The sequence below is a fragment of the Eutrema salsugineum genome, unplaced genomic scaffold, assembly GCF_000478725.1.
Source record: "Eutrema salsugineum unplaced genomic scaffold, Eutsalg1_0 scaffold_5, whole genome shotgun sequence".
In the NCBI taxonomy this organism is placed as follows: Eukaryota; Viridiplantae; Streptophyta; class Magnoliopsida; order Brassicales; family Brassicaceae; genus Eutrema; species Eutrema salsugineum.
The window spans coordinates 11,885,654-11,910,640 of record NW_006256612.1 but is presented as its reverse complement, the minus strand read 5'-3'; the positions used below and the strand labels follow the sequence as shown (position 1 = coordinate 11,910,640).

The 24,987-nt window shown below is 37.7% G+C and overlaps 6 protein-coding genes and 2 non-coding genes across 9 annotated transcripts; 4 read left to right on the top strand and 4 right to left on the bottom strand.

Annotated features, from left to right (window-relative positions):
- Positions 1 to 1,488: 1,488 nt before the first annotated feature.
- Positions 1,489 to 1,573, top strand: TRNAM-CAU. The gene is given in 2 exon segments: positions 1,489 to 1,526; positions 1,538 to 1,573. It is a non-coding gene; the product is annotated as a tRNA-Met (tRNA).
- Positions 1,574 to 1,644: 71 nt separating this feature from the next.
- Positions 1,645 to 3,282, top strand: LOC18993775. The gene is made up of 3 exons (XM_006417334.2): positions 1,645 to 2,282; positions 2,560 to 2,683; positions 2,776 to 3,282. Exons 1-3 carry the CDS (start codon positions 1,848 to 1,850, stop codon positions 3,153 to 3,155), a joined length of 939 nt encoding a protein of 312 aa, XP_006417397.1. The 5' UTR covers positions 1,645 to 1,847; the 3' UTR covers positions 3,156 to 3,282.
- A 28-nt stretch (positions 3,283 to 3,310) lies between these two features.
- Positions 3,311 to 3,384, bottom strand: TRNAR-UCG. Its single transcript has one exon. It is a non-coding gene; the product is annotated as a tRNA-Arg (tRNA).
- Positions 3,385 to 3,645: 261 nt separating this feature from the next.
- Positions 3,646 to 5,617, bottom strand: LOC18993774 (chaperone protein DnaJ). The gene is made up of 3 exons (XM_006417333.2): positions 5,381 to 5,617; positions 4,318 to 5,051; positions 3,646 to 4,206 (listed from the first exon to the last, which is right to left on the bottom strand). Exons 1-3 carry the CDS (start codon positions 5,516 to 5,518, stop codon positions 3,756 to 3,758), a joined length of 1,323 nt encoding a protein of 440 aa, XP_006417396.1. The 5' UTR covers positions 5,519 to 5,617; the 3' UTR covers positions 3,646 to 3,755.
- Positions 5,618 to 6,210: 593 nt separating this feature from the next.
- Positions 6,211 to 8,488, top strand: LOC18993773 (probable receptor-like protein kinase At1g11050). Its single transcript, XM_006417332.2, has one exon. The coding sequence runs from the start codon at positions 6,312 to 6,314 to the stop codon at positions 8,403 to 8,405; it is 2,094 nt and encodes a 697-aa protein (XP_006417395.2). The 5' UTR covers positions 6,211 to 6,311; the 3' UTR covers positions 8,406 to 8,488.
- Positions 8,489 to 10,510: 2,022 nt separating this feature from the next.
- On the top strand, positions 10,511 to 15,387 carry LOC18993772. Of its 2 annotated transcripts, XM_006417331.2 has the most exons (13): positions 10,514 to 11,074; positions 11,616 to 11,715; positions 11,818 to 12,157; positions 12,386 to 12,498; positions 12,658 to 12,786; positions 12,927 to 13,020; positions 13,122 to 13,226; positions 13,333 to 13,955; positions 14,047 to 14,297; positions 14,421 to 14,568; positions 14,668 to 14,765; positions 14,853 to 14,934; positions 15,012 to 15,387. In XM_006417331.2, exons 1-13 carry the CDS (start codon positions 10,623 to 10,625, stop codon positions 15,093 to 15,095), a joined length of 2,619 nt encoding a protein of 872 aa, XP_006417394.1. In that variant the 5' UTR covers positions 10,514 to 10,622; the 3' UTR covers positions 15,096 to 15,387. The 2 variants fall into 2 exon arrangements, with proteins under 2 accessions (XP_024008457.1, XP_006417394.1); XM_024152689.1 differs by having other exon boundaries at positions 10,511 to 11,074; positions 14,668 to 14,934.
- Positions 15,388 to 15,833: 446 nt separating this feature from the next.
- Positions 15,834 to 19,508, bottom strand: LOC18993771 (uncharacterized protein At4g04980). The gene is made up of 9 exons (XM_024152963.1): positions 19,455 to 19,508; positions 19,023 to 19,340; positions 18,209 to 18,304; positions 17,987 to 18,110; positions 17,036 to 17,906; positions 16,778 to 16,943; positions 16,518 to 16,682; positions 16,269 to 16,421; positions 15,834 to 16,175 (listed from the first exon to the last, which is right to left on the bottom strand). Exons 1-9 carry the CDS (start codon positions 19,479 to 19,481, stop codon positions 15,966 to 15,968), a joined length of 2,130 nt encoding a protein of 709 aa, XP_024008731.1. The 5' UTR covers positions 19,482 to 19,508; the 3' UTR covers positions 15,834 to 15,965.
- A 1,821-nt stretch (positions 19,509 to 21,329) lies between these two features.
- Positions 21,330 to 24,828, bottom strand: LOC18993770 (serine carboxypeptidase-like 31). Its single transcript, XM_006417329.2, has 10 exons — positions 24,501 to 24,828; positions 24,013 to 24,120; positions 23,828 to 23,923; positions 23,553 to 23,645; positions 23,379 to 23,470; positions 22,810 to 23,112; positions 22,515 to 22,648; positions 22,316 to 22,411; positions 21,814 to 21,919; positions 21,330 to 21,712 (listed from the first exon to the last, which is right to left on the bottom strand). The coding sequence occupies exons 1-10, from the start codon at positions 24,802 to 24,804 to the stop codon at positions 21,566 to 21,568; spliced, it is 1,479 nt and encodes a 492-aa protein (XP_006417392.1). The 5' UTR covers positions 24,805 to 24,828; the 3' UTR covers positions 21,330 to 21,565.
- Positions 24,829 to 24,987: the final 159 nt, after the last annotated feature.

The window sequence follows — 24,987 nt, the reverse complement described above, 5'->3', positions numbered from 1 at the left end:
CCAAAATAATCAACATAAAGCCCATCAACTAGTTGCCAAAAGCTCTAGAGCCCAAAACCAAGTACTTGACGTATATCTGAAAAGAATAACAACAATTAAAACTTTGATCGAAAGGCAAAACGTTGATTATTATTTTTCAATAGCTTATGGAATGTCCCTGTTACATAATTATCGCCGCTTACTGAATTTCGTATCTACTCTGTTTTTTTTTAATTACGTAAAATAACAGGTGCTCAAAAGTAAGCCAGTGTTGATTGTTGCACAAGATGGCTCTGGAAACTTCACCTCACTCAGATGCTGTCACGGCGGCTCCGACATATAGCAAAAACCGATTAATCATCTACGCAAGAAAGGGGTATATGACGAAAATGTTAATAGCTACAAAGAAATCATAACTACTATAGAACAATTTACTATACTTTCAATTTCAGTTTTATTATTGTCATCGATTTTAGTTAAAGTTGATATGTTTCTTTTAGTTTTTGTATGATTAACAATTATATAAATTTTTTTCTCAGCTTGGTGTTTTGGCAATTTGCATAACTCTAAGATGTTAAGATCTTGTTTTTTGGTTAAAGTTTAAAAGTAAGCAAAATATAAGCAAAATTTTGAGCAATAATTGAGCAAAATATATCAACAAAATATATAAAAAAACGAAGCAAAAAATGTAAAAACTATTGTGTTAAAATATTTTTAGATAGTTAAATTATATTTTGTATATATATTTTGAATCTGATAAATAATAATTTCTAAATTTGTTGCTTAATAGCCTATTTTGACATGCAATGAAATTGAGATGAACTCATCTTTAAAGTCAATAGAAAATGAAAGGGTGAAAAAGGACATTCATGTGATGGTCCGTAATAGTAGAATATTGAATTAATTAGTAAGCTCACTTCTTTACAATAATGATTTACTATATGGAAAACTCCTTACTTTTTCTTACATAGTAAGCTCACTTCTTTACGATATCAACTTTTTCCTTTTTGTAGTCGTGTTCTGGAATCTGATCATAACAACATCGACCATTTCATCATGTTGGTGATTTAAAATTGCCTTATCACAACCGAGACTCATGCCAAATTCTTTTGTCCGAGCTCACCACGTTGTCTTTGTTGCTCTTAGAGAAGAGACGTTCAGAGCTATTGAACACGTTCTTAAAGCAATCTGTGTGGCATATATTTGATTTTCATAATAAACACTAACAGATTATGTATCATAACAAAATTATTTGAAATAATAGTAGTATATGTCAAACAGTCTTAGACAAAAAAAAATGTCAAACACTAAAAACATTTTCTATATATCATGAATGTCTCTTTACCGTAAAGTGTACCAAATAATAGCAGTATATGTCAAACAGTCTTAGAAAAGAAAAAAATGTCAAACAGTCAAAACTTTTTCTATATACTATCATGAATGTCTCTTTACCATAAAGTGTACCCAATATTTACATCATATAGATTTACCGTTTACCCAATCATAAATGGGGTGGTGGCGCAGTTGGCTAGCGCGTAGGTCTCATAGCTTCTGAGTGATCCTGAGGTCGAGAGTTCGAGCCTCTCTCACCCCAATTAAACTTTTGTCCCTCCTTTTTCTCATCTCCCAAAAATGCTTTCTTTCTTTCTCTCCCGCATTGACCTTCTCCATTTTTGGCTCTCTCCACTTCTGTAATCTACTTCTCACATCCTCGCACGAATTTCTGCTAGCAGACCGAAATTCATAGACCCTATTTTTTTTTTGATCGATTCGATTCGAATCCTTCGATCTCACCAATCGATTTACATCCATAGATTTCTCCCTTTTCCTGTTTCCTCTGAAATTTAGGGTTAGCGTAGGTTTCATCAATGATGCAAGGTGAAGTACAATTGCAGCCACCGGATTCGCAGAAGCTGAGTGATTCGGATCCCTTATTGGGAAATTCTCCATCTTCTTCTTCTTCTGCGTCTCCTTCCGATGAGATAAATGCTGAAGATTTGGAGAGTGGTTCTGCATCAGCTCCTTGCTGTCGTATATGTCTGGAGAACGATAGCGAATTGTTAGGCGATGAACTGATATCACCGTGTATGTGCAAAGGCACTCAGCAATTCGTTCATCGTTCATGTCTCGATCATTGGCGATCCGTCAAGGAAGGTTTTGCTTTCTCTCACTGCACCACCTGCAAAGCGCAGTTCCACCTCCGTGTCGAACCCTTTGAAGATAACAACTCTTGGCGTCGAAAAGCCAAATTCAGACTCTTTGTCGCCAGAGATGTGCTTTTGGTTTTCGTCGCTGTGCAGACTGTGAGTCTCTCTTCCCTCCATAGTTGGTTCTTATTGAGCATGAATGATGATGCATTTCTTACGATATCCTGAGAGTAGTTTTGTCTGTTGTCATAACTGTTGTTCTCTGGTTCACAAAGTTAATCTAGATCCGAATCTTGTCCTGGTCACTGCAATTTGTCAATGGAACTTGATGACTTTCAAATTGTCTATTCTGCTCACTGTGATTGTTGAAGCATCTTTTCCATTGAGATTGTCTTTGACATCTGAAAAGAAGAAGCTTTCTTTGATATTCTAGGTTATAGCTGTGATGGCCGGATTTGCGTACATGATGGACAAAGACGGAGAGTTTCGCAACTCTTTCAACGATGATTGGGATCGTATACTGTCAAAACATCCCATCCCGTTTTACTACTGCATCGGTAACCCTGAATCTTTAACTCCTTTTCTTTTCATAACTAAAATTTTCTTTGGAACACGCGATTTAAACGTTTGGTATATCATGAATCTTTAGGGGTTGTAACCTTCTTTGTGCTGATTGGGTTTCTTGGGCTCATTCTTCATTGCTCTTCTCTCAACGGTAATGACCCGAGGATGGCTGGGTGCCAGAACTGCTGTTACGGATGGGGTATCTTGGATTGTTTCCCTGCATCAATGGAAGCTTGTTTCGCTCTTGTTGTTGTGTTTGTCGTCATCTTCGCCATTCTTGGCTTAGCTTATGGTTTTCTTGCTGCTACGATGGCCATTCAAAGGATTTGGCAGAGACATTACCATATTCTAACCAAGAGAGAGCTCACAAAGGAGTACATTGTGGAGGATCTTCACGGATGTTACACTCCCCCGAAGCTGGATGCAGAGCACGAAGCAAGACTGAAATTGCTGAAACTTATGTGACCGTTCTTTAATTGCAAATAAAGGTCATATGGATTCGGACAAAAAGTTTTATGCATGTTTGTTCGTAAATGTCTTTCTATTTTTTTATCTCTGTCTTTATATATTGTTGACCTTTTCCTATTTATAACTCTCCAAAATCGAAATATAAAAATAAGCGACCACAGTGGGAGTCGAACCCACGACCTTCTGATCCGAAGTCAGACGCGCTAATCCACTGCGCTATGCGGTCGTTGTTGTAGAATTGGTGTTTCACTATATAGATTCTTACCTTTGTAACCCGTTCTAACAATTCGTAACCAATTAAGTTGTTAGTCACAGAGAAATGCCAACCAAATCAATTAAGCCTTAGGCTTCACAAGAATGACAATAAGCTGTAGATGCAGAAGAAGATAACTGTATCATTCACAACACGAAATATAAACACAGCTAGGTCAATTAAAAAAAAAAAGAGTATAAATTAAAGCCTAAAAGTGTCAACGAATCTCAACTTTTTATTCTTTTAAAGCCTCAAGCCCTCAACTTGTGAAACTTATATACAAAGAAGAATAAAGAAAAAGACATGAAGTGGATGGCATGAAACCCATGTATATATTGAAACCTTTATGCCCAAGAACAATCTTTCAAAACCTCGTAGGCCATTGATCGTTGTTCTTGGCTCAACTCTTTTGGGAAATTCACTAAAAACGTTATTTTCAAGTCTCCTCGTTTACCTTCTTCTTTAGCATTTGGCAGACCTTGACCTTTAATCGCCTTCTCAAATCCATGAAAGATCACTTCTCCTACAGATATTGACATAGACTCGCCGCTAAGTAGCGGCACCGAGAGTTTACATCCCGTTAAAGCCTTTAGAAGAGGAATCTCGACCGCAATCTCTAAGTCATCTCCGCGTCTTTTGAACAAAGGGTGTCTCTTTTCTTCAACTACGAATGTAATGTCTTCCGGGAGATAACCCGGTTTTTCGCTCCCTGCTCCTTCGAATGTGATCTTCGTCCCTTTCTTCCATCCGGGTTTGATGTTCACTCTTAACGTTTCTTCTTGTTTCTTTATCAATCTGTTCCAATAACACAACATAATGAATGAAACCAACAAAGAAGGGAATGTGCAGATAAATTAACACAGAATTTAAACCGAAATGCAAAAGATCAAGAGCAAAGAGACAAACCCTTCATCGGAGATGATGTCTCTAGTAATCTTGATGTTCTTGACTCCGCCATGGCAGAGTTCTTCCAACGTACACTCAAGCTTTTTCTCCACGGCCGGTGGTTTTTTCGGCGGCGTTGACTGCGAGAAAACTATCGGCGTGGTGCTCCTCCGGCTAATGCTCTTCCCCATTGATCCTCCACTATCCCTCTCCGAATGTCTCGTGCTGGTGCTCTTCGAAAACGGCACCGACGTCGACGTCGTCGAGCCTCTGTCGTCTTTATCTCTCTTGCTACCACTCTTCGAAATCGACGACGTAGGAGACGACTTCACGCCGTTTATCGGGCTATAGCTTGGAGGAGAAGAAACTCCCTGTGCAGGGCCAAACAAATCACCTAAGGTTTGATCTTTCCCTCTCGGGCTTGTGAAAGGTGAAGCCATTGGGCTCGTGTTGTTCGAGACAGGGCGTGATTTCAGACCATGGCTTCTCCCTGCGCCACCGTGGCTGCTTCCTTCGTCTCTACGGCTGATGCTTCTGGAGAAAGCAGATCGGCGGTTGGAAGAGGCGGAGGAGGAGAGGTATGTCGGTCTGGCTTGTGGCGTGTGGCTGCGGCGGCTACTTGAGTTTGATAGGAGAGAAGATCGGCGTTTGAAGACGGAGCTATCGTCCATGCTCTGTAACCGGAGACCTCTCCGAGCAGCGATCAGATCATCTTCCTCCGCGAATTTTTCTTCCAGATATCTCTGGTGGATTGCCTGAAAATTTCACAAACGATTACATTCTCACGATCTGGATTGTTACAATTTGAAAATTGAAAAATCCAAACTTTATATTACGAAAACAGAGTTTCCAACTCTCAAAGGTTTTTGTTTTTCCAAAATCGAAATCCATAACGATAATAATCAGATATTTCGAAGATTGTTTGGCCCTTTGATCAATGTGGTGAACAAATTTTCTAGGCTATTTCAAGAAAAAATATTGATTATCTAAGCAAACGAAAATGATATGATGATCGGGAAATGATCCGTTGGTGTCATCAAGGAAGAATATTCCATAGAGGAGATGATAAAAGAAAAAAACGTACGGAATCGGCGTCGGAGTGGGAATCGGATTTGCGATGAGAAGAAAGAGGATGCAATTTGGTGACGAGTGACTTGTATGCTTTGCATGCTGTCTTGGAAATTCCGAAGAAATCTGTCGCCGGCGATCGAGGAGTCCCCATTGCATCTAGAAGAAGAAGAAGAAGAAGAAGAAGAAGATGATCGGAAAATGGCTGAAAGAGAAGAGAGAGAGAGAGATTAGGAAATTTGTCGTGCGTAGGAATTAGATTACACAGACAGACAGACGAAGAGCCGAGTTGTTTGGGATGCTTTTATTAGGAGAATTCTGTTTCTCCTTTTTAAATTATCAAGATAAAATATTTTATTTTGCCTTCATTTCAGATTTGACTTTTGTCACAAAAAAATTAAAAGAATAAATTTAAAATTTTTCTAGATAGAACCAAAAAAAAAATGAAATACGTACACTTAGATTACACTTAAACATAATTAAAGTTTCGTCGTTTGACCAAAAAAGAACTAAACTAAAGTTTCGTTATCCTATTGTAAATTTGCAAGGCATCCGATAATAAACAATGTCAGAGATATAACGTAAGAAAAACCACTTAAACGAAAAAATGTAAACAATCCTTGTTTATTTTTTTCCACAACTAAGAAATGTTGTAACTTGTAAGTTGTAACAAAGATAACTAGTAGTAATTTACAATCTGGACACACATTTAGCAAGTCTGGAAGAGAAGTAAAAACAGAGAGCGCACAGTTTGGTGACTTGGTGGTGATTTTCACTTTTGGATCCAAAATCTGATCTCATTCAATCTCTCAAAACGGACCATATCAGTTAACATTTCTGCACCCCCTTCAAACTTTACTTATGGTAAAACGTGATTATTAAAAAGAATATCTATCTTCATCGCCAGTGTTGGTAGTTGCAGGTAGGGACAAGCTCAGAGAGTTTCCATGTTGCTTCCAAAGTCAACAGATCAAAGCAGCCTCTTTGACCCTCCCAAAAGAATCCAAGTTTTTGTTCTCATCTCCATTTTCATGGCCATTATCCTAATCAATCACTCACTTTCCCTCAGATTCTCCACACCCATATCCCAGATTTCTCCAGAATCCAACACAAACATGGCGAAATCGACTCCACCAAATACCTCAAACCTCAAAAACCTTCTCTTTCTTCTTTCTCTCCTCTTCGCCTTGATCAACCTCTCAATCTGCGCTCCATCTCCGTCTCCGTCACCGACTTGTCCTTTGAGTTTCAGCCATGTCCAGACAATCCCATGGAACACAACCGATTGCCGAAGCTACGATACATCAATCGAGAGGAAGAACAGTTGCTGCCAATCAGTCTTGACTCTAATCGGAATCCCTCTCGCTCATCGTCTCAAGCAAACATCCAATTTCCGTCTCCCAAATCTCGCCACCTCCGTCTCCTGCCTCAACGACCTCCAAAAGAAGCTCGAATCCCTCTCTCTAGCTTCGAATCTCACCTCCGTCTGCTTCGATCCGAACCAGTTCGTCATCAACAACGAGACCTGCGCCGGAATCCAAACGACGCAAGATTGGATCTCCCGTCTCGGCTCCACGACGGCGCTAGACTCCGCCTGCAACAGTGGCCTCACAGATCTCACACGATGCGACGCTTGCGTGGCGGCGGGATTTAGGGTTCAGAAACAGCTGATTAGTTTGGACGGTAATACCTCTCATGGTGTCTACTGTTACCATTTCGCTGTTCTTTACGCTGCTGGTATCGTCAATAAGAAAGGACCTGAGAGCGACGACGCTTTGTCTTGCCTCTTCTCTTTAAGCTTGACTTCTCCGTTGAGCTCAATGAAGAAAAGACACACGGTGGCTCTTGTTTTAGGGATAACCGGAGCTGTTGTCGCGGCTCTCGTTATCGCCGGTTTGATTGGTTTGTATTTACGGTTCGGTAGAGCGGTTAAAGAGGGAGAAGTCGGTTGGGAGGATCAAGAGTCTAGACCGAAATGGAGACCAAACACTGGATCGATCTGGTTCAAAATCGAGGAGCTCGAGAAAGCTACAAACAATTTCTCTCAGAAGAATTTCATCGGTCGAGGCGGGTTCGGTTTCGTTTACAAAGGGGTTTTACCGGATGGATCGGTTATCGCGGTTAAGAAAGTGATAGAATCAGAGTTTCAAGGAGATGCAGAGTTTCGCAACGAGGTTGAGATCATTAGCAATTTAAAGCATAGGAACCTTGTTCCACTTAGAGGATGTAGTATGGTTGATGAAGATGGTGAGAGTCAGAGATATCTTGTTTACGATTACATGTCTAATGGTAACCTCGATGATCACTTGTTTCCTCGAGTCGAGACTCACAAGACTCCATTGAGCTGGCCTCAGAGAAAGAGTATCATTTTGGATGTAGCCAAAGGTTTAGCTTACTTGCATTACGGCGTGAAACCGGCGATTTACCACCGTGACATCAAAGGTACGAATATATTGCTAGATGTGGATATGAGAGCGAGAGTTGCTGATTTCGGGTTAGCGAAACAGAGTAGAGAAGGTGAGTCTCATCTCACTACAAGAGTGGCGGGAACACATGGTTATTTGGCTCCAGAGTATGCACTCTACGGTCAGCTAACGGAGAAAAGCGATGTGTATAGCTTCGGTGTTGTTATGTTGGAGATTATGTGTGGAAGGAAAGCTCTCGATCTGTCTACTTCCGGGTCACCAAACACGTTTCTGATAACGGATTGGGCTTGGTCGTTGGTGAAAGCAGGGAAAACAGAGGAGGCTCTTGCAGCTTCTTTGTTGAGAGGAGACGATGAAGTGTTGGGTGTCTCGAATCCGAAAGGGATTATGGAGAGGTTCTTGCAAGTTGGGATTTTGTGCGCTCATGTATTGGTTGCTTTGAGGCCAACGATATTAGATGCATTGAAAATGCTTGAAGGAGACATCGAAGTTCCTTCGATTCCTGACCGACCAGTCCCGCTTGCGCATCCTTGTTACCGCATTGACGGTAACGGTTTCACTATATCGCCTGCGCTTAGTGGGCTAGATATACATTCCGGAGATATGCTCCGATAAATTTAGAAAAGATAAAGACTCATGTTGTATAAGGTTTAGATTTTATTTATTTTGAATGCAAAGATCACATCTTTTAATAAGAAAAGCATACATATGTAGTTCCTATTAGAAAATATATATTTTAAAATCAGATTAGATGGCTGGTGGAGGATGGGCGGTGCACTGGCACAAGTGGTCAATGCACTCGCATTTGGTGCAGCCGTCGCACCATAATTGGCAGTTGTCTGCATTGATGCACTTTCTGCTCACTATGGGTCCTCTAGCATCAGCTATCATGTGAAAATCTGCAATCACCATAATTTGTTTTTTATTTGTCAAATTTAAAATTTATAGGTGGAAATTACATTAATCAATGCACAAAGTTAGAGAGGGGACTAATATTAGTACATTCGAGCATTAAAAAATATTTTTTTCGAACATCAACAATATTGTATTATGCTTATGCAAGTTTTTTTTTTCTTTTAAAAATAAAACAGGGATTTGTGCTAAAACACTTCTATATAGCTTATGTATACGGTTTATAATGTAGTGATGTACAATAAGAATAACGAGACATATGAATCAAAGTAAACCAAGAAATGAAATTATCGTCCTTCGCAAAAATTGATACACTGGAAAAATTGTTAGAAAGAAAAAAAATGAATCAGCAGAAAATACTTTTGCGATGCAAATTGCCACCCAAAAATGAGAACTTACACGTTGCAGTGATAAAAAGAGAGGCCAAGAAGACCAACTTAAGCATTTTTGTCTCCATTTTTTTTTGTAGAGCGGAAAATGATTGTTTTTTTTTTATAAAAAATTGTGAATCTTGATTACGTTTATATAGATGTATTTATACGGAGAAAAAAACTCGTGCCAATTAATGAATTTTTTCCCCCTATGACCGTAAATCAAATAGTACATGATTGTGCTTTAAGCCTTAAAATAACAAATATACTTTTGTTCATTATTTTCTGCTAGTCAAATATTTATTTCTTAAAAAAATTGCATTGTAGAAAATGTTCCTGAATCATTTATCAGTATACACTGAATAATATAATTTAAAATAGCATAAATTCCAGACTTTCCATCAGTGTCATCAATCAAAAGAAAATATAATTATTACTAATTTCAGATAAATTTCTTAACATTTTTTCATTTGGTTAAACCATTTTTCTCACCATTGAATTATACTTTTCCTGAATCCACAATACATTGAATATATAGTTTTCAAAACTAGCATAAATTAGTTACTTTTCCATCATTGGCATGAATCAAAAGCCATCATTGGCATGAATCAAAAGAAAATATCAATAATAATTAGTAATTTCAGATACTTTCTTAAAACTTTTAGATAGTCTAATTGAAATAATTTAAATTGCATGGATTCTGTTATATTTTGGGGGGGGGGGTGTGTGTTGGTTTTTTTATGTTTTAGTTTATTTGCAAAACTTTTGTAGGGGGTTGCAAAATCATGGTAGAATAACTAGTTTTAGAATCAAACAAATGAATTCTAAAATTAAGCATTTGGATTATATAATCAGTAAAACCTCTATTCCTATGAGTCAGCTACACCAAAACTTCTCAAGAATTTGAATCTTAGATTTGAAACGAAAACGATGACAAACAAAACGACCATCGGTGGTCTGTTTCTTTGCTTGCTCTTAAAGCATACCCCTCATTCAACAGAATAACTACTCTTGGGTTTCACAAGCCCACACAAGAAGACCTTTCAGCCCACCCAATCAAACCCAAACCATAACTTAAACCAACCAATTTGCTTTTACAGTGTGTTAATATCACAGATGTAAGAAAAGTAGCTAAAATTACACTAAAATTTTTTGTTGGGGGGGGGGGTCAGAATTACAGTTTTTACTTACGATTAAGACCCGTTAAAACACAGTAAACCAACTACCCAAGCACAACTTGAAAACCCCCAAATCAACACAACTTACAAATTCTCAAAAATCATACTGTAACACAGAAAATGTGGTTATATTATGCTAAAATTGAATATGAACATTTTTATTAAAATTATAAACCATTGTATCTAAAAGGTTCATAAAACAACGGCCATTGCCTTTGCTGCTCTCTCTTCTTCAGGGCTAAAGGGAGATCTTTACGAGCACTATTTTTGTTTTGTTGTCGTTTTATCCCCGAAATACCCTTCTTTTGATTTCTTACCTAAAATCTCCCCCAAAACTGCAAATTCAACGACTCGTGACGACGAGCTCGGCGATGATGGAGCGAACGTACGGCCGCCGCAAGCCGGGCATGCCGCCGAGGACCCTATCCGACTCTCTAAACGAGACCGTTTCGCAGGCGGAATACCTCTCTTCCTCTTCGTCTCCGGACATCGAACCCCTTGATTACTCTCTTCTTCCTTTCTCCAGTCAAGATTCGTCCTCTCTCTGGCATTCTTCTCCGAGATCGAATTTCCAAGAGGATTATTCGCTTAACGGAGGCGTACGGAGGGCGAAAAGAGCGAGGAACGGTGAAGCTTTCGCATTTACTTCCACGTTGCTTGAGGCGCAGGAGTTTGGAGAGCTAATGGAGCACGAGGACGAGGTTAACTTCGCGCTTGATGGGTTGAGGAAAGGACAGCAGCTGAGGATCAGAAGAGCTAGCCTGTCGTCTTTACTCGCGATTTGCGCATCTCAACACCAGCGCCGCTCCTTGAGAGCTCAAGGGTACGTTTGCCCCTTATTTCTTAGATTTTTCGATTTCTCCATTCGTTTTCTGGGTTTGATTTTGTTCAATTTATTGGAAAAAGATGTTTTTGGGTTCTGGGTTTTTGTTATTTTCCGGTCTTCTGGATTAGGGCACGATTGTATACAATTTCACCGACGCTGACGAAGTCAGTGGATTCATTTTCTCTCTCTTGTATTCTGGGCGTTGAATTCTGGATCAGATTGCGCTTTAGCTGAATCAGATTGCGCTTTAGCTGAATCAGATTTGTGATCGCATTGGTCGTTGTGAGTAGTGCATGAAAGTGTAGAGGATTGCTAGGGTTTCTGGTTTGTTGTGAATTGGAATTGTATAGTATAGAGTAGGTTCGTATCATGATGCACTCCAAGTAAGGTTTTTGGAATATGTTTTGTTATCTCCAAGGACTGGAAAGTTTGTATCTGCCCCATCAATTGATCCGTTGGTTGAGTTCTAAATGGATGCGAGTATCAGGAAATCTCACAAAAAATGTTTCCCTAATTTTGTGGGAGCTTATTGTTTCAGGATCTCCCAATCAATAATTGATGCGATTTTGAGTCTTAGCCTTGATGACATACCAAGCAATCTTGCCGCGGCCACTCTATTCTTTGTGCTAACTGCTGATGTAAGTGACTTACAGATGCTGCTAAATATGTTTATGGTGTTGTTTATTCTTTGATTCATTGACTTTTACATAACTCTACCAATTTATTTTTCATAATTCCAGGGTAAAGACGAGCACTTTATGGAGTCACCCCAGTGCATCAAGTTTCTGATAAAGTTGTTGAAACCTGTGATTGTTACTAGCGCCCAAGGGAAGCCGCGCAATATAGGATTTAAGCTCTTATCAGTACTTAAGGATGTTGATGCAGCACGGGATGTAGTAAAAATGAATGATCCAAGCTCCAGTGTTATACTTTCTAGAGTTCAGGAACTTCTTGTTAATTGCAAGGAAGTGAGATCGATTGATAGCTATAAAGCTGAAACAACGAGACCTGAGCTAAGTACGAAATGGGTAGCTTTGTTGGCCATGGAGAGGGCGTGCTTATCCAAAATTTCTTTTGATGGTATTTGAATTTCTTGCCTCTTCTGTTGGAAATAATGACTAGCTAAGTATTTCAGAGAAGATCATCTTAGAATTAGTTAGGTGTAGATACTATGTAACGAAAAGTTCCTGTGCTCCCAGTTATTTATTTTCCTTCCCTAAATTCATTTGACCGTCCACATATTCTACTGTGATAATATTGTGATCCTTTGTTGATTGTTAATAATTTGTTTCGTTTCCCCCCATCCAGATACTTCTGGTTCTGTAAAAAAGACCGGAGGGAATTTCAAGGAGAAACTACGAGAACTAGGAGGAATCGATGCAGTCCTTGAGGTTATTATGGATTGTCACACTGTTATGGAGGTGTGGGCCTGCAATTTTTTTTTTCTTCTGCACCACTATCTTTTATAATAAGAATCTAAAGATACAAATTGTGGCTATACTCTCCTTTGTGCATTATTGTCTTTGATTACTGGAAGTTTGCAATTACATGAGAAAATCTAATACAGATTTTATTTGCAGCGCTGGGTGGAACAGGACACACTTTCCTTCCAGGATAAGAAAGATAACCTGCATAAGCAGAATTTAATGTTGCTTCTGAAATGTCTGAAAATCATGGAGAATGCTACGTTCCTCAGCACAGACAACCAGGTATTCCTTTATGTATATTGGTTGCTAGATTCATGGCAATATTTTGGAGATTCTGACGTTAATCACCTGTTATCAAGTTCCAGTATATATAACTCTGCTCCCGAGATAATATTAAGTGTAACACTAATTTTCTTTTTCAGAGTCATTTGCTTGGATTTAAGAAATGTTTGGGTTCTCATGAATCCCGAATGTCTTTCACAGATCTCACGATAAGTGTCATTAAGATTCTTTCAGGTTCGCAATTGATAAAATGTTTGGCTTTTACTTGTTACACATTATTACTTCTTCCCGTTCTATCGTATCTTATCTTGATAGCTGGTTGGACTGATGGCTAGGTCTTCACCTACGCGGAGGTTTTCCAAGACCTCACAGGAACAATGTCAATCCTCACTGTTCAAATAGTGGTAATCGTGATTCTATTATGGGAGCAGGTTGCAAAGGTATGCATTCTTATGGCTACAACTGAGTCTCTGTCTCGCTACCCCCCTCCCTCCCTCCCTCTGGTCTCTGTATTTTTCGATGTTAAGCCACTTCTATCTTTTGCAGTTAACAATGAGGTCGTGACAATAAGTTCAGATACTTGTTCAACCCTTGGCTCTATCTCCACGAGGAATGGGAGTGTATCCCAGATAAGTCAATCCATAATCGATTTAGATTTATCACCGACATCAATGTCGGGTTCTCAGACAAGTGTGTCTGGAAATGAGACCACTACGTCACCAACAAGAGTCGGTTCCGCCATCTCTGGGTCATTTGCAGGCAGATTGGCGTCATTGGGTAGTGGCATTGCCAGAAGTACTTCCAGGACTAGTCAAGTTGGAGAACCAAGTTGTAAAAGAAATAGAAATGTTGCATCCCTTGACGAAAACCAAGATCCTTTTGCGTTTGACATGGAAGATTCTAAACCTTCCAAGTGGGCAATAGTATCTGTAAAGCAAAAGAAATCTAGAGCTCAAAAGAAGAAAGGATGCTACAAACAGAGTAAAGATGAACGTTTGTATCAGCCGTTCTCGAGCCAAGAGAAATCATCAAAACATAGGTTGAATTCCCAGGAAGAAGAATCAAATGGCGTAGGCTGCAGTATATCGCTGCAAGTATCTTCTTCTACAAATGACATTGATGAAGAATGTCTATGTCTCTTATCGGATTGCCTTCTAACAGCCGTAAAGGTATTTTTCTTACAGTCTTTTAACATTTGTTTGCTCGTCTGTCTCCGGAGCCCGAATAGCATCAATTTAGTTCATGATTATCTGTTTGCAGGTTTTGATGAACTTAACAAATGATAACGCTGTCGGTTGTCGGCAAGTTGGTGGGTGCAGAGGGCTGGAAAGCATGGCTGAATTAATTGCCAGACACTTTCCGTCTTTCACCAGATCTCCGCTTTTCAGTGAGATGGAAAAAACGGGATCCCATCAGAAGAAAGACAAGCATCTTACAGATCAGGAGTTAGATTTTCTTGTTGCCATCTTGGGTTTGCTAGTAAATTTGGTTGAGAAAGACGGAGTAAACAGGTATAAAAATTCTTGCAGTCAGAATTTACCATCATGTGGTTGAGTCAATACAAATTGAAAACTAGTCATACTCTATCGGCGTAGTTTCTCTTCTCTAATCAGGTAACTGATTTTTTGTTCTAGATCACGGCTTGCTTCAGCTAGTTTCCCTATTACAAATCCAGAAGGGTTGCAAGAGAGTGAACAGGAGATGATTCCTTTATTATGTTCAATCTTTTTAACCAATCAAGGATCAGCAGACACCAAAGAAGAAACAACTACTTTCACCTTAGTGAGTAGCAGCAACTAACTAGATCTTGTTAGTACTTATGAAATCGCCAGAAAAGGGTTTTAGTTTATGTATTAAACTTGCTCTTTTTTTGGTGTTCAGGATGACGAAGAAGCAGTTTTAGAAGGCGAAAAGGAAGCGGAAAAGATGATTGTGGAGGCATACTCTGCTCTTCTACTTGCCTTCCTTTCAACTGAAAGGTCTATTCCGTTTTCAATCGTATTTTTACGTTATATTCCATCTAAACTTTCTAAAGAAACTAAACATGTTCTTGAATCCACTAGCAGTAGAAGTATACGCAACTCGATCAAAGACTATCTCCCGAAACGCAATCTCGCAATTCTTGTACCGGTCTTGGAGAGATTTGTGGTATGTGTTTCTTGAACACTTATTGGCTGCTCGGTTTCAAGATCCTTTAATGTAATTGTGTGCTTTATTTTGTTCAGGCATTTCACACCACTCTGAACATGATCCCTCCGGAGACTCACAAAGCAGTGATGGAAGTGATCGAGTCCTGCAGATTACCGTAAAAAACGGATCGAAAAGGGCACAATTAATTCTTCATTCTCCTTATTCTCTGTACAGCTTCTGCAAAAAGAAAAACTTGGAATGCTTTGGGGTGATCACTGACTCTGGTGATACATAGTGATCATGTTGATGTATGATATAATGCTACAGTTAGTATGTTAGATACCCTCTTTTTAGAATTTGTTTTACGATCTGTCTGTCTCGGCTTAGGGTTGTTTTAGCTGTCTTTTACTTACTACACTCCATTCTTTTGTAGTTTTCTTCATACCCTTTACTCATATATACAAGTTTGCTTTACAGCTGCTTTTTTTCTATTTTTCTCTTTAATGTTACTTGCATTTACATCGTTAAATGATTATATTCAAAAAAAAAATGATAATATGAACATCTCTACTTTTTAGTGTACATATAAATACGCAGCATAGTAGAGTTTCTTTTTAAGCTGTAGTCGGCAAACAATTGATCTCGTTTGGGGTAACTTCACGTCCAAACCTCACTAATCGAGGATGAGTGGACTCGGTTTGATCCTGAGATCCGTCTTCCATGCGTGATGCGTGTATGATTCGATCTCAGAAACCTTCACTGGCTGAACTTGGCCATCTAATTCTGGATTTTTCGAAATTGTCTCTGTTTCTTTTAATTGAACTTTGAAGTTGTCATGGCCTTGAGCCAAATATAACTCTTCTTTCATATTTATAGGTTCAATGAGAAGACACATCACATTACAACAGCCTCTTGGTGATTAGATTACAACATTTTTGTTAGGTATCAAATATCTCTTCTTCAAGTGTCTTCTGAAAAGACAGAACGTTTTTCCGCCGTTTTCAGTTGAGACATACAAGGGGAGAGGTGAAGTCAAGAGTCATTTGGTTTCAGAGAATCAGTTTGATCTCATCACTCAACTCTCTGGTAAGCTTATCAGCTCGGTCGTCGTGTCCGCCGGCAAATGTGTAAACTCTGAATGCAAACTGAAATGCTCTCCACAGCATTTTAGCGCATCCTACAGTCTTATTCTTGACCATGCTCGACTTTTCCCCGCGTGATTCTACAGTATTCGATGCAATCTTTGCTTCTCTTTTTTCCTGTGAGTTTTATTCAATGCAAGAGACTCCGTTTAATAGGGTTTGCAAAGTGTGTTGTAACTTTGAAGGTTTTGATCTTGCAAATAGTCCTACCTTTAAAGCCAGTTCCATGCAGCCAGATGAGATGTCAACCATTGATTCCTTGATCTGAACAAGGATACTGAAGTCGAAATGGATGTTATGGCTCTTGAACTTCTGTTCCTCTTCTACTTTGATCTGGTCTAGAGTTTCAATCTCTTTTCTGATCTGTTTTTGTTCAGATTAATTCAGCTACCTGGAATGAGGAAAGAACCCAAAACAACAAGAAAGAAGGGCGAAGAAACTGAAGTATAAATGACTTGCCTTTGCAAAGTAACGTTCAGTCTTGTCGAAAAGCTGGTTTGCCGGAGACTCTATCTTCCAGCTCTTCAGATCTTTAACCATACCCTGCAGCTTCGAGTACAACGCAGCAGCCATTCTTATCGCTTCGAGTTTACTCTGCGGGAATCCTTCACATTTCGCTAGAACCTAACCAAGTTCAAACATCTTTTGTGATCACAGAACCATAACATGGTGAAGAAATCTTGTGACATAGACCGATCACTTTTGTTGTTGTCACTGACCTGTGTTTCGTCTGTTAGTTTCTCAAGCACTGATTCGACATGCCGGTGGAAACTCTGAAGCTCAGTCATATTCTTACTCTGGAACTTGGAAATCTCTGTTTTAAGCTCATTGATTGCTTTCATATACATTTGAACATCCGCTTCTATTTGCTGAAAATAAGGTGACCTGTGAAAGCCATAAAAAACATAAACCAAGTATCAGTTTTTGACCGTTGATGTATGGTTTTTGTCTGTTCATAAGTGTGTTATCTGATTTACTTCTTTGTTATCTCAGCAAGAGCATCAGCCATTCCTTGCTTTCCGCCGGCTGAAGCGGTTCCAATCACGGCTTTGCTTCCTCCGCACGCGCCACGAGATCTTGCTTCTGGATCTTTCCCTTCTATTTTCGCCTTGAGGAATCTGTAGATTTCCCCTAGTTGGCTTGATCTCTTTAGTTTACCTGTTGCTTTCTTGGCTCCCAAGCGAAGTGGCGGTGGTGGTGGTGCACCCGGTCCTTTTCCGGCAGCCACTGGAAGTGGCGGTGGTGGCGGTAGTGCTGCAAGCCCTGGAGGTGGAGGAGGCAGAGCAGTTAGTGGAAGTGGTCGTGGTGGCGGCGATACTGCAGCCCCTGAAGGTGGAGGAAGCGGAGCCAAAGATTCCGGAACAATTTCAGGTTTCTCTGAAACTTTTGAGCAACTATTATCATCAGTCTCCTTCTTCACAGTATCTTTCTCCTCAAGGATAGCTTCTTTTGCTTTCTCCATTTCCTCTGTTTCAATCTTCTTCTCTTTAGCACTCTCATTATCACCATCACCATTATTGCTCTGAGCTTCTTTGTGGCACATGTTTTGGATAGCAAGTCGCTTTACATCGATAGGACTCAGCTTTACAAGCGTTTGCATTCTCACGTTTCTTGGAAGATTTGAAACAGAAATCGCCAAGCCTCCAACTTTCTTCGGTGGATTCATCACCGTTCTTGGCGTGACTGGTTGCTTCGTGACTGGTTTTGATGGCGATAAGGCTTGCTTGTTCGATGTTTTACTCTGAGGACTAACCCTTTTCTTCTTTTCCCCATTGACAATCTCTGTCATGTTGAGCCTCTCGTTCATCCCCTTAATAAGTCCATCTAATGCAGCTAACACCTTCTCCACTGCAAGAAAGAGATTGTGTTTACAACAATGGAGCAAAATCTGCTTGAGAAGAATCATAAGAGCTTTTTGGAATGCTTACCAAGACGATCGGAGAGATTCTTCCTAAGGCTAGTGCTCCTATACTTGGATTTTATGATCCATTCGTTGTCATCGATCCAAGAATCTCCAATTGATTTCAAAGCGTTGTAAAAATGGTCAAGCAACTGTTGCAAGTTAAGTTTTGATCAGAAAAAAAAAAACAACTTAACTTAACTCATAAGTTTCAGAGATAATATAGTTATGAGATGAATTTGCATAAGACCTTGTCGATATCTGTACGTCTTATATCCAAGAGATGAGAGCTCTCAACGATCTCAGGACAAAGCTTATGGAGATCTTTCATCGTACGCATCACCATCTACCAATAGGGCAATAGCCACCAACAACAACAACAAAACCCAACAAAAACGCAAGAATATCAATTATATATAACGATGAAACATTATCAAGTGGCGGTTTTCGTCAAATCAATTTTTACTAGTTTTACCTATTTGGCTACTGCAAAAAAATCACATAACAAAAAAAAAAACAGCTCACGACTCATCATTCTTTTCATTTGTCTCTATGTAAGCGCTTCTTCGATTTCTAGTGACAACTTCTTCACATTCTGAATTTATGTTAGTACATTTATCCTCTTTTTTTTGTTAATGAAATTAAAGCTCATATTTCACCCCCAAAAAAGAGATGAAAAAGTCCCATAATGGTTACATATTTTGTTAGTAGTAATCTGTGTTATTATGAGTTTATATAAGAAAACACGATTATTGTTAGGGACTACTATGTAAATATATAGTTAAATCTTCTTATATCTTTGATTTTTTCTTATTCATAGCTAAGCATATATGTATAGCATCTTCTATAAGATATCATTAGGGCAACTTCGTAGTTGTATATATGTATATTCATTTTCCATAATTATGGTATCCGAGGTAGAATCATAATAAGAGCAAAAGAATGGGCACAAAATTAAAGATGTAAGAAAATACTACTAAAGATTTGCTAAACAGTCCCTAATTAGTTAATCCTTTTAAAAAAAAACAGTCCCTAATTAGTTATCCCAAAAACCGTGAACTTACATTGGTTATGGAAAGATAACCGGTAAGAGGAGGAAGGTCAATGATGCCCCTAAAAGTGATAATCTTCCTTCGAAGCTCGACCATTAGAATGAAATTTCCTGTCCATTTGCTCGAGTCACAGCTCGAACTAGAGATCTTTGTTATTTCTCTGGGTGCATTTTTTATATCTTTAGCCGACGAAGCAACACGTCGTGAAGTTTTTGGGGTCACGAATGGAGATCTAGAGGCCTTGATCGATGACGATGGAGAAACCAAGGAAGGTTTAACATCTTGTTTGATTTCACTACTTCTAAGTGATGCTAGTTGCCTTTTTACAGGCTGTAACAAAAGTTCATAACAACAACCAAAAAAAAAAGGAACCAAATATAAGGATATCAAATCAAGTTTCAGTACTAACAAGCAATAAGCGAAAAGGATAAAAGTGTGCTTTACCTCAGCTTTACAGGTTTTCACACCCATCAACGGAGAAAACGAGAGAAAGTTAAGTGTTATTGATTTACAAAGTAAAATAGACTTAAGGAGTGCAAGAGATAAAACATGTGAAGCTTAGAGTATTTATTAACGCTAACGCTCCACATATATCAATTCTATCACTTATCCAACTGTGACACGTGGCATCTTCGAATAGATTTCTCGAAATAAGAAGTATCAAGCAGAAATGGAAAATTTATTTTCCCTAAAAGTAGAATAGGTAATAAGTGGGTAATGAAAATTACCGTGAATTTTTTAACTTTCTACAACGGAGGAAAATATATACCGTAAAAATTTACTAACCAAAGAAGCGAATTGAGGAGGCGACAATACGGAAGAGGCGACAAAAAGTGGACGAAAGTGTGGCAGAATCAAACTTGCACTCCGTTCATGCGGCATACTAGTGTAAAAACAAAACAAACAAAAAACAAAGTGTGACACTCTTTTTTTTTTGGTATGAAGTGTGACACTCCTTTTTCTTTCACAATTGAAATGTACTCTCCTAATAAATAATGGAATAGATGACAAAATATAAAATTAATGAATAATGTGTGGTTGTCAAGAATGTAGATTGTTAACCAATTTCTGGTTAAATAGTTAAAACATTTAACATTATTTTGTTTAATAACTAGGATAATCCAAATCGACGTTAAAAATAATCTTAATTTATAAAAATTTGATATTTTTGCAATATGAGATATTTATCGTAGTCAACTATGATTAAAACGGTAATAAAATAACTTGAATTATGATTTTCTAATCACAGAATTAATTCTTCAACCAAGGATCTACCATAAAATTACTTTAAAAATCTCCATATTAATTATTAAAAATAAAAATATTAGATAACCTTTTTAATATTGTAATATCTCCTTCATTTTGTTGGTGGTCAATAACAAGATAACCTATTATAAGTCCCATAACTGTATTCCATAATGAAAAATAAAGAGCATTCTACTACTAACTTAGATATGATATGGCGGACCGTTATCTTATATATAGGATAAGAAATGTGACATCATAAAAATGATAAAATTATAATGTTAATAAAAAGTAAATATGAATATAAGATGGAAATATTTATAAGAATTAAGAAAGATGGAAACATTTAGAATAAATGGAATATGAAGTAGATGCATGCATGTAGTCATTCTTACCCAGATTAAAGAGTGTCATACATGTACATCTGTGACTGTGAATATGTATATGCCTTTGATTTTGACCAACGGTGGCACCTTGGCAGTAATCGTTTATTGAGTAAGAAACAAAAATCTACGGTTACATGAAAATAAAAATAAAATAGTAATTTATCATAAGTTAGTTTAATATTTTTAAAATTGATAACAGTTTAGCCGTTAAATTTTAAAAGTTGAAACTATTTTAGAAGCTATTTACAGATAATAAAATAATATTGGCCAAAGAAATCAGAAAGAAAGAAGGAAAAAATACATAGATAAGTTACAAAATTAAAATGTGTGCCAAACTTGCTAGTCTCTTTGTGATGACAAAAACCGCCAAAAAAATCTCAATGGTACTCTTTTTTTTTTCAGACCGCACGTTCTTAAAAGAAAAAGATTAGCATATTCATATGCTGCCTTTATTGTTGGTAGAGTATTCCAAACAATTGATCTCCCTTGATCTTTTGCAGCAATGACGTATAAAGGTTTTTTTTTATAAGGTATTGTATACATATTCGAAGTTCTAGTTACTATTTTTTGTGCCAAAAAAGTGTTTGGAATCAGACTACTACCAATTTGGATTTCAGTTCCATAGATATAATGTTATTGCACCAAAACTTGAACATTATCTTAAACAGTTGAAGATTTCCTTTGATCATTATAATCTTAAATTATTTGTATTTCAAACAGTTTTTAAGTGACTACACAATCTCAAAATGGTGAAAGTTTTATCCGTTGATCATTATGATCAACACACAGAAATTCACATATAACTTCTCTCTTGAAGGTACAATCCCGTTTCCCCCTCTTTGCCGTTTCTCTCCAACTTTCTGAAAACTTAACGATCCTCATTAGACATAGTAAATCATGTTTTTCATCGTTAACTTTGCTTCTCTACCGTGACGGTGGCGGAGGAATTCCAGTGAGAAAGGCCGAGAAAAATGCAAGAGAACTGCTTGGTTTGAAACTAGGCACAGCATGTCCAGCTCCTCTGAACGTAGCAAATGTTAGCCCTTCGTACTCTTGAAGCCACCCACTTACCTGTTGTTTATTTTAATTATATTTAAACATCATCAAGAAAATTCAAACTCGAATTAAGAAATCTACTTAAATAATCGGCTAATTATTAGATCAATGGGTACCTGTTTCTCATGGTACCATGGCCTCCAAGCTGTCTTGATGGGTAATTCGAGTGCGCTTAAGCTATACCGAGTTGCGAGTACTGGAACTCTTCCGTCTGTGTCACCACTGAGCCATCACATAAAACTATCGGTTTAGTGGAAATGTTCTTTATGCATTGGAGAATAACAAAACTCTCAACCAAATTTTTTTTAAAAAAAAAGTCAAAGTCTATAGTAATTATAAGCAACAAAAGTTTACATGTGTTGAACTTCTCGTTTTTGTTAAAAAAAAAACTTGAAATCGAGGTGAAACTAATCACGAAGTTTTAGTTCGTTGATTTACGGGTGTATTATTTCTATGACCTGGAGATTCCAATAGAAACTCAAACTAGCGCTGTGACCTAAATCGATCAAGTAATTATTGTAAAAGATCCATAGAAATGATGTATCAATTTTTTTTAATCATGATAAATAAGACGATGACCATTATGATAAATAAGTATTGGTCATGAACGCATTTTACCTGTAAACCCAAATTCTTAATCCTCCAGCGATAAGTTTCTCGTAGATAGGCAAAACCGATGGTTTTAAATAAGTCCAATTATGAAAGATCTCCATGCTGCAATACCAAATAATATATTCAGACAATATGTTCCACCATATATTAAAAAAAAAAAAAAAAAAAAAAAAAAAAAAACAATATAGCACATTAGAAGAAGTACTTGCAAATCTTCCAGTTCTTGAGATGAACTCCATCACTAGCATGAAGAGACTTTTGAACATCTGCTCTGTTGTAAAATGTTCTCGCGTAATCGTCTAAGCATGGGTCATATCCACCCAAGCGCCTTGGCGGCACCTGATTCATCCCAACAATAGAAATTTGTTTATTCCGGTTTTCTACGTACCACGTTTCAAAGATTAGTCTAATTTTCGGTTTAAATTCTAACCCGGTTAATTACTGAACAAAAAAAAAAATAGTTTCAAACATTACTTATATAAACATGCACTTATACGTACCCTCTTGGAAGAGCTAATGTGAGAATCTGTTTTGAAGAATTTAGTTGAATCCAAGTAAGAGGAACTCGCAGAATCTCCTATACAAACCGAGGTATAGAGGCTATAGATATCGATCTCGTCGTACTGCTTTTGAACTTCTGCTACGGCACCAGAGCACTCTTCGTCGCTCCAAGTATTGTCGCTGCTGAAATTGCAAGTCCTGCTTATGATCCTATGGGTCTCATCCGATATCACCGCGTGGCTCCATGCGTAATCCACCCAACCTCTCCAATCTTCTGCATCTGATGTCTCAGGATTCCCCAACTATACATCGCCCAAAGATAAAAATAAAAACAAATAGATAAATAATTAGGACGGATTGGATTTAGGCTTTAGAATATACTGTTATATATACGACGTAACTATATTACTTGTTCAGTAAGTTTTTATGCTAATTTTAGAACCTCCCCATGCAAATAGACAAAACTATATTAGATTACAACCACATGGTTTATTTGTAATTAATTATTTTACTTTATTTTGGTTAAAAAATCTAGTATTATTATAGTGATTAAAAGATCCAAACGTACCAAAATACCCTTAAGATTGATCTTAAGCGATGAACCATTGTTCTTGTTATTGTTATCGTACACGACCTCTGCTAGCTCGGGTACGTATTTTCCTACAAATATACGTACGTTGACCCCAAAATTATAAAAATTTAAAGATATTAACAGTAAGACCAAAATGATTCGTTAGTTAACCTGCGTAACTTTCGCCTGCGATGTAGAACGTATTTCCCTTGTGTTCTGGGAACCTCTCGAACCAGTTGCAAAGAAAAGTGTATGCGTCTCTTGCTGATCGTAGAAGAAAAAGAAAGAAGAGAGAATGAAGCATATGAGTGTTATCGAAGAAAGCACGAAGCATATAGTTATGTACTTGTGTTTATAGAGTACGTCCGTACCATATATTATATTCTTCGTCTAAATACAGAGACTTTATATTATATAGAACGTTATTATAATAATAATGGACTTGCCTGTAAAGTCATCGTCAAGTTTATGATAATCGCTAGTTGTGTTTGAATACGAAAAGCCAACACCGACTGGAGATTCTAAAAACAGCATGTTGGCCTCTGCATCAGCAAATCAACCTTTTTCGTTATGACATTCATTTTCATTTACTTATAGATAAGAAAATTATATAAAAAGCAAAAAGGGTCACCTTTATTCCATGCGTATGGATTAAATTTAAGTCCGTTTTCGTTGGTGTCCACGAGAAAAGGACCAATTTCTTGTGTTGCTCCATATCCCACAGAAGAACAACCTGGACCTATATATACAATATATAAATGATTAAATTCTAAATGTGTTCTCCCATGAGACAACATAAAAAATTAAATAATCAAACAATAGGTTTTATTGTAATAACTCTGATTAGATGGCATAATAAAATCGTAAAGTAAAAAAAAAAAAAAACATGCGGAATAGTTGAATGCAATAAAAATGAAAATGTATATTTGACGTTGGAATGGGAAAATTGTAGAACGGCCATACATAAATCATGATCATGTAATTAAATTGTGATATTAATAAAAAGGAATAATTCACTGTTTATCAGTGTACAATTCACAGTTTATTAATCAAGATGAAAATATGAGACTATAAGATAGTTTCTAATGCATGCATGAATAATTCAAAAGATTGGATTACCTCCATTAAGCCAGAGCACTAGAGGTTTCTCCTTGGGAAGATCCATGGCCTCAAAGAACCAGTAAAACATAGCTCTTCCGTTGGATTTGTCAACAGGGACATAACCGGCGTAGTGTTTGAAACTCACATCAGGCTGACCAGGCAAATCTGTTACGAGATCTCGCTCGTTGGCCAACAAACTCCTATCTTTTGGGCTATCAAACCGGTGTTGTCTAGTACATATAACCACCGGGAGTAATATTACAAGAGTGGTAAAACACAAAGAGATTAACAGATTAGATATGTTCTTGGTGTGACAATCCATCTGAGGTATAAGTTGCGAAGAAGATCAAGGAATTGTAATGAGATGGTAAGAAGTATCTAAGACTTAGATGTCTATTTATAAGCCAAGATCATAAGATTTTTTGTTTTATTTTTGATTATTTTTTTAATAGTAAAAGTTTAGTTAAGTGGATATGGAAGAATAGTCCTATGTGGCAATTGGTGG

Bases quoted from the DNA above. Each gene is read 5' to 3' on its own strand.
- LOC18993775 (XM_006417334.2), top strand. From the start codon at position 1,848: ATGATGCAAGGTGAAGTACAATTGCAGCCACCGGATTCGCAGAAGCTG. The intron at 2,283-2,559 runs GTGAGTCTCTCT...TTGATATTCTAG, and splicing joins TTTTCGTCGCTGTGCAGACT to GTTATAGCTGTGATGGCCGG. The intron at 2,684-2,775 runs GTAACCCTGAAT...ATGAATCTTTAG, and splicing joins CCCGTTTTACTACTGCATCG to GGGTTGTAACCTTCTTTGTG.
- LOC18993774 (XM_006417333.2), bottom strand. From the start codon at position 5,518: ATGGGGACTCCTCGATCGCCGGCGACAGATTTCTTCGGAATTTCCAAG. The intron at 5,052-5,380 runs GTACGTTTTTTT...TGAAATTTTCAG, and splicing joins CCCACTCCGACGCCGATTCC to GCAATCCACCAGAGATATCT. The intron at 4,207-4,317 runs GTTTGTCTCTTT...TTATTGGAACAG, and splicing joins GACATCATCTCCGATGAAGG to ATTGATAAAGAAACAAGAAG.
- LOC18993773 (XM_006417332.2), top strand. From the start codon at position 6,312: ATGTTGCTTCCAAAGTCAACAGATCAAAGCAGCCTCTTTGACCCTCCC.
- LOC18993772 (XM_024152689.1), top strand. From the start codon at position 10,623: ATGATGGAGCGAACGTACGGCCGCCGCAAGCCGGGCATGCCGCCGAGG. The intron at 13,956-14,046 runs GTATTTTTCTTA...ATCTGTTTGCAG, and splicing joins GCCTTCTAACAGCCGTAAAG to GTTTTGATGAACTTAACAAA. The intron at 14,569-14,667 runs GTGAGTAGCAGC...TTTGGTGTTCAG, and splicing joins AAACAACTACTTTCACCTTA to GATGACGAAGAAGCAGTTTT.
- LOC18993771 (XM_024152963.1), bottom strand. From the start codon at position 19,481: ATGGGTGTGAAAACCTGTAAAGCTGAG. The intron at 19,341-19,454 runs GTAAAGCACACT...CTTTTGTTACAG, and splicing joins TGAAAACCTGTAAAGCTGAG to CCTGTAAAAAGGCAACTAGC. The intron at 16,176-16,268 runs GTAGGACTATTT...TAAAACTCACAG, and splicing joins GCATGGAACTGGCTTTAAAG to GAAAAAAGAGAAGCAAAGAT.
- LOC18993770 (XM_006417329.2), bottom strand. From the start codon at position 24,804: ATGGATTGTCACACCAAGAACATATCTAATCTGTTAATCTCTTTGTGT. The intron at 23,646-23,827 runs GCAAGTCCATTA...TTCTACGATCAG, and splicing joins ACTTGACGATGACTTTACAG to CAAGAGACGCATACACTTTT. The intron at 23,113-23,378 runs GTACGTTTGGAT...GGCGATGTATAG, and splicing joins TCAATCTTAAGGGTATTTTG to TTGGGGAATCCTGAGACATC.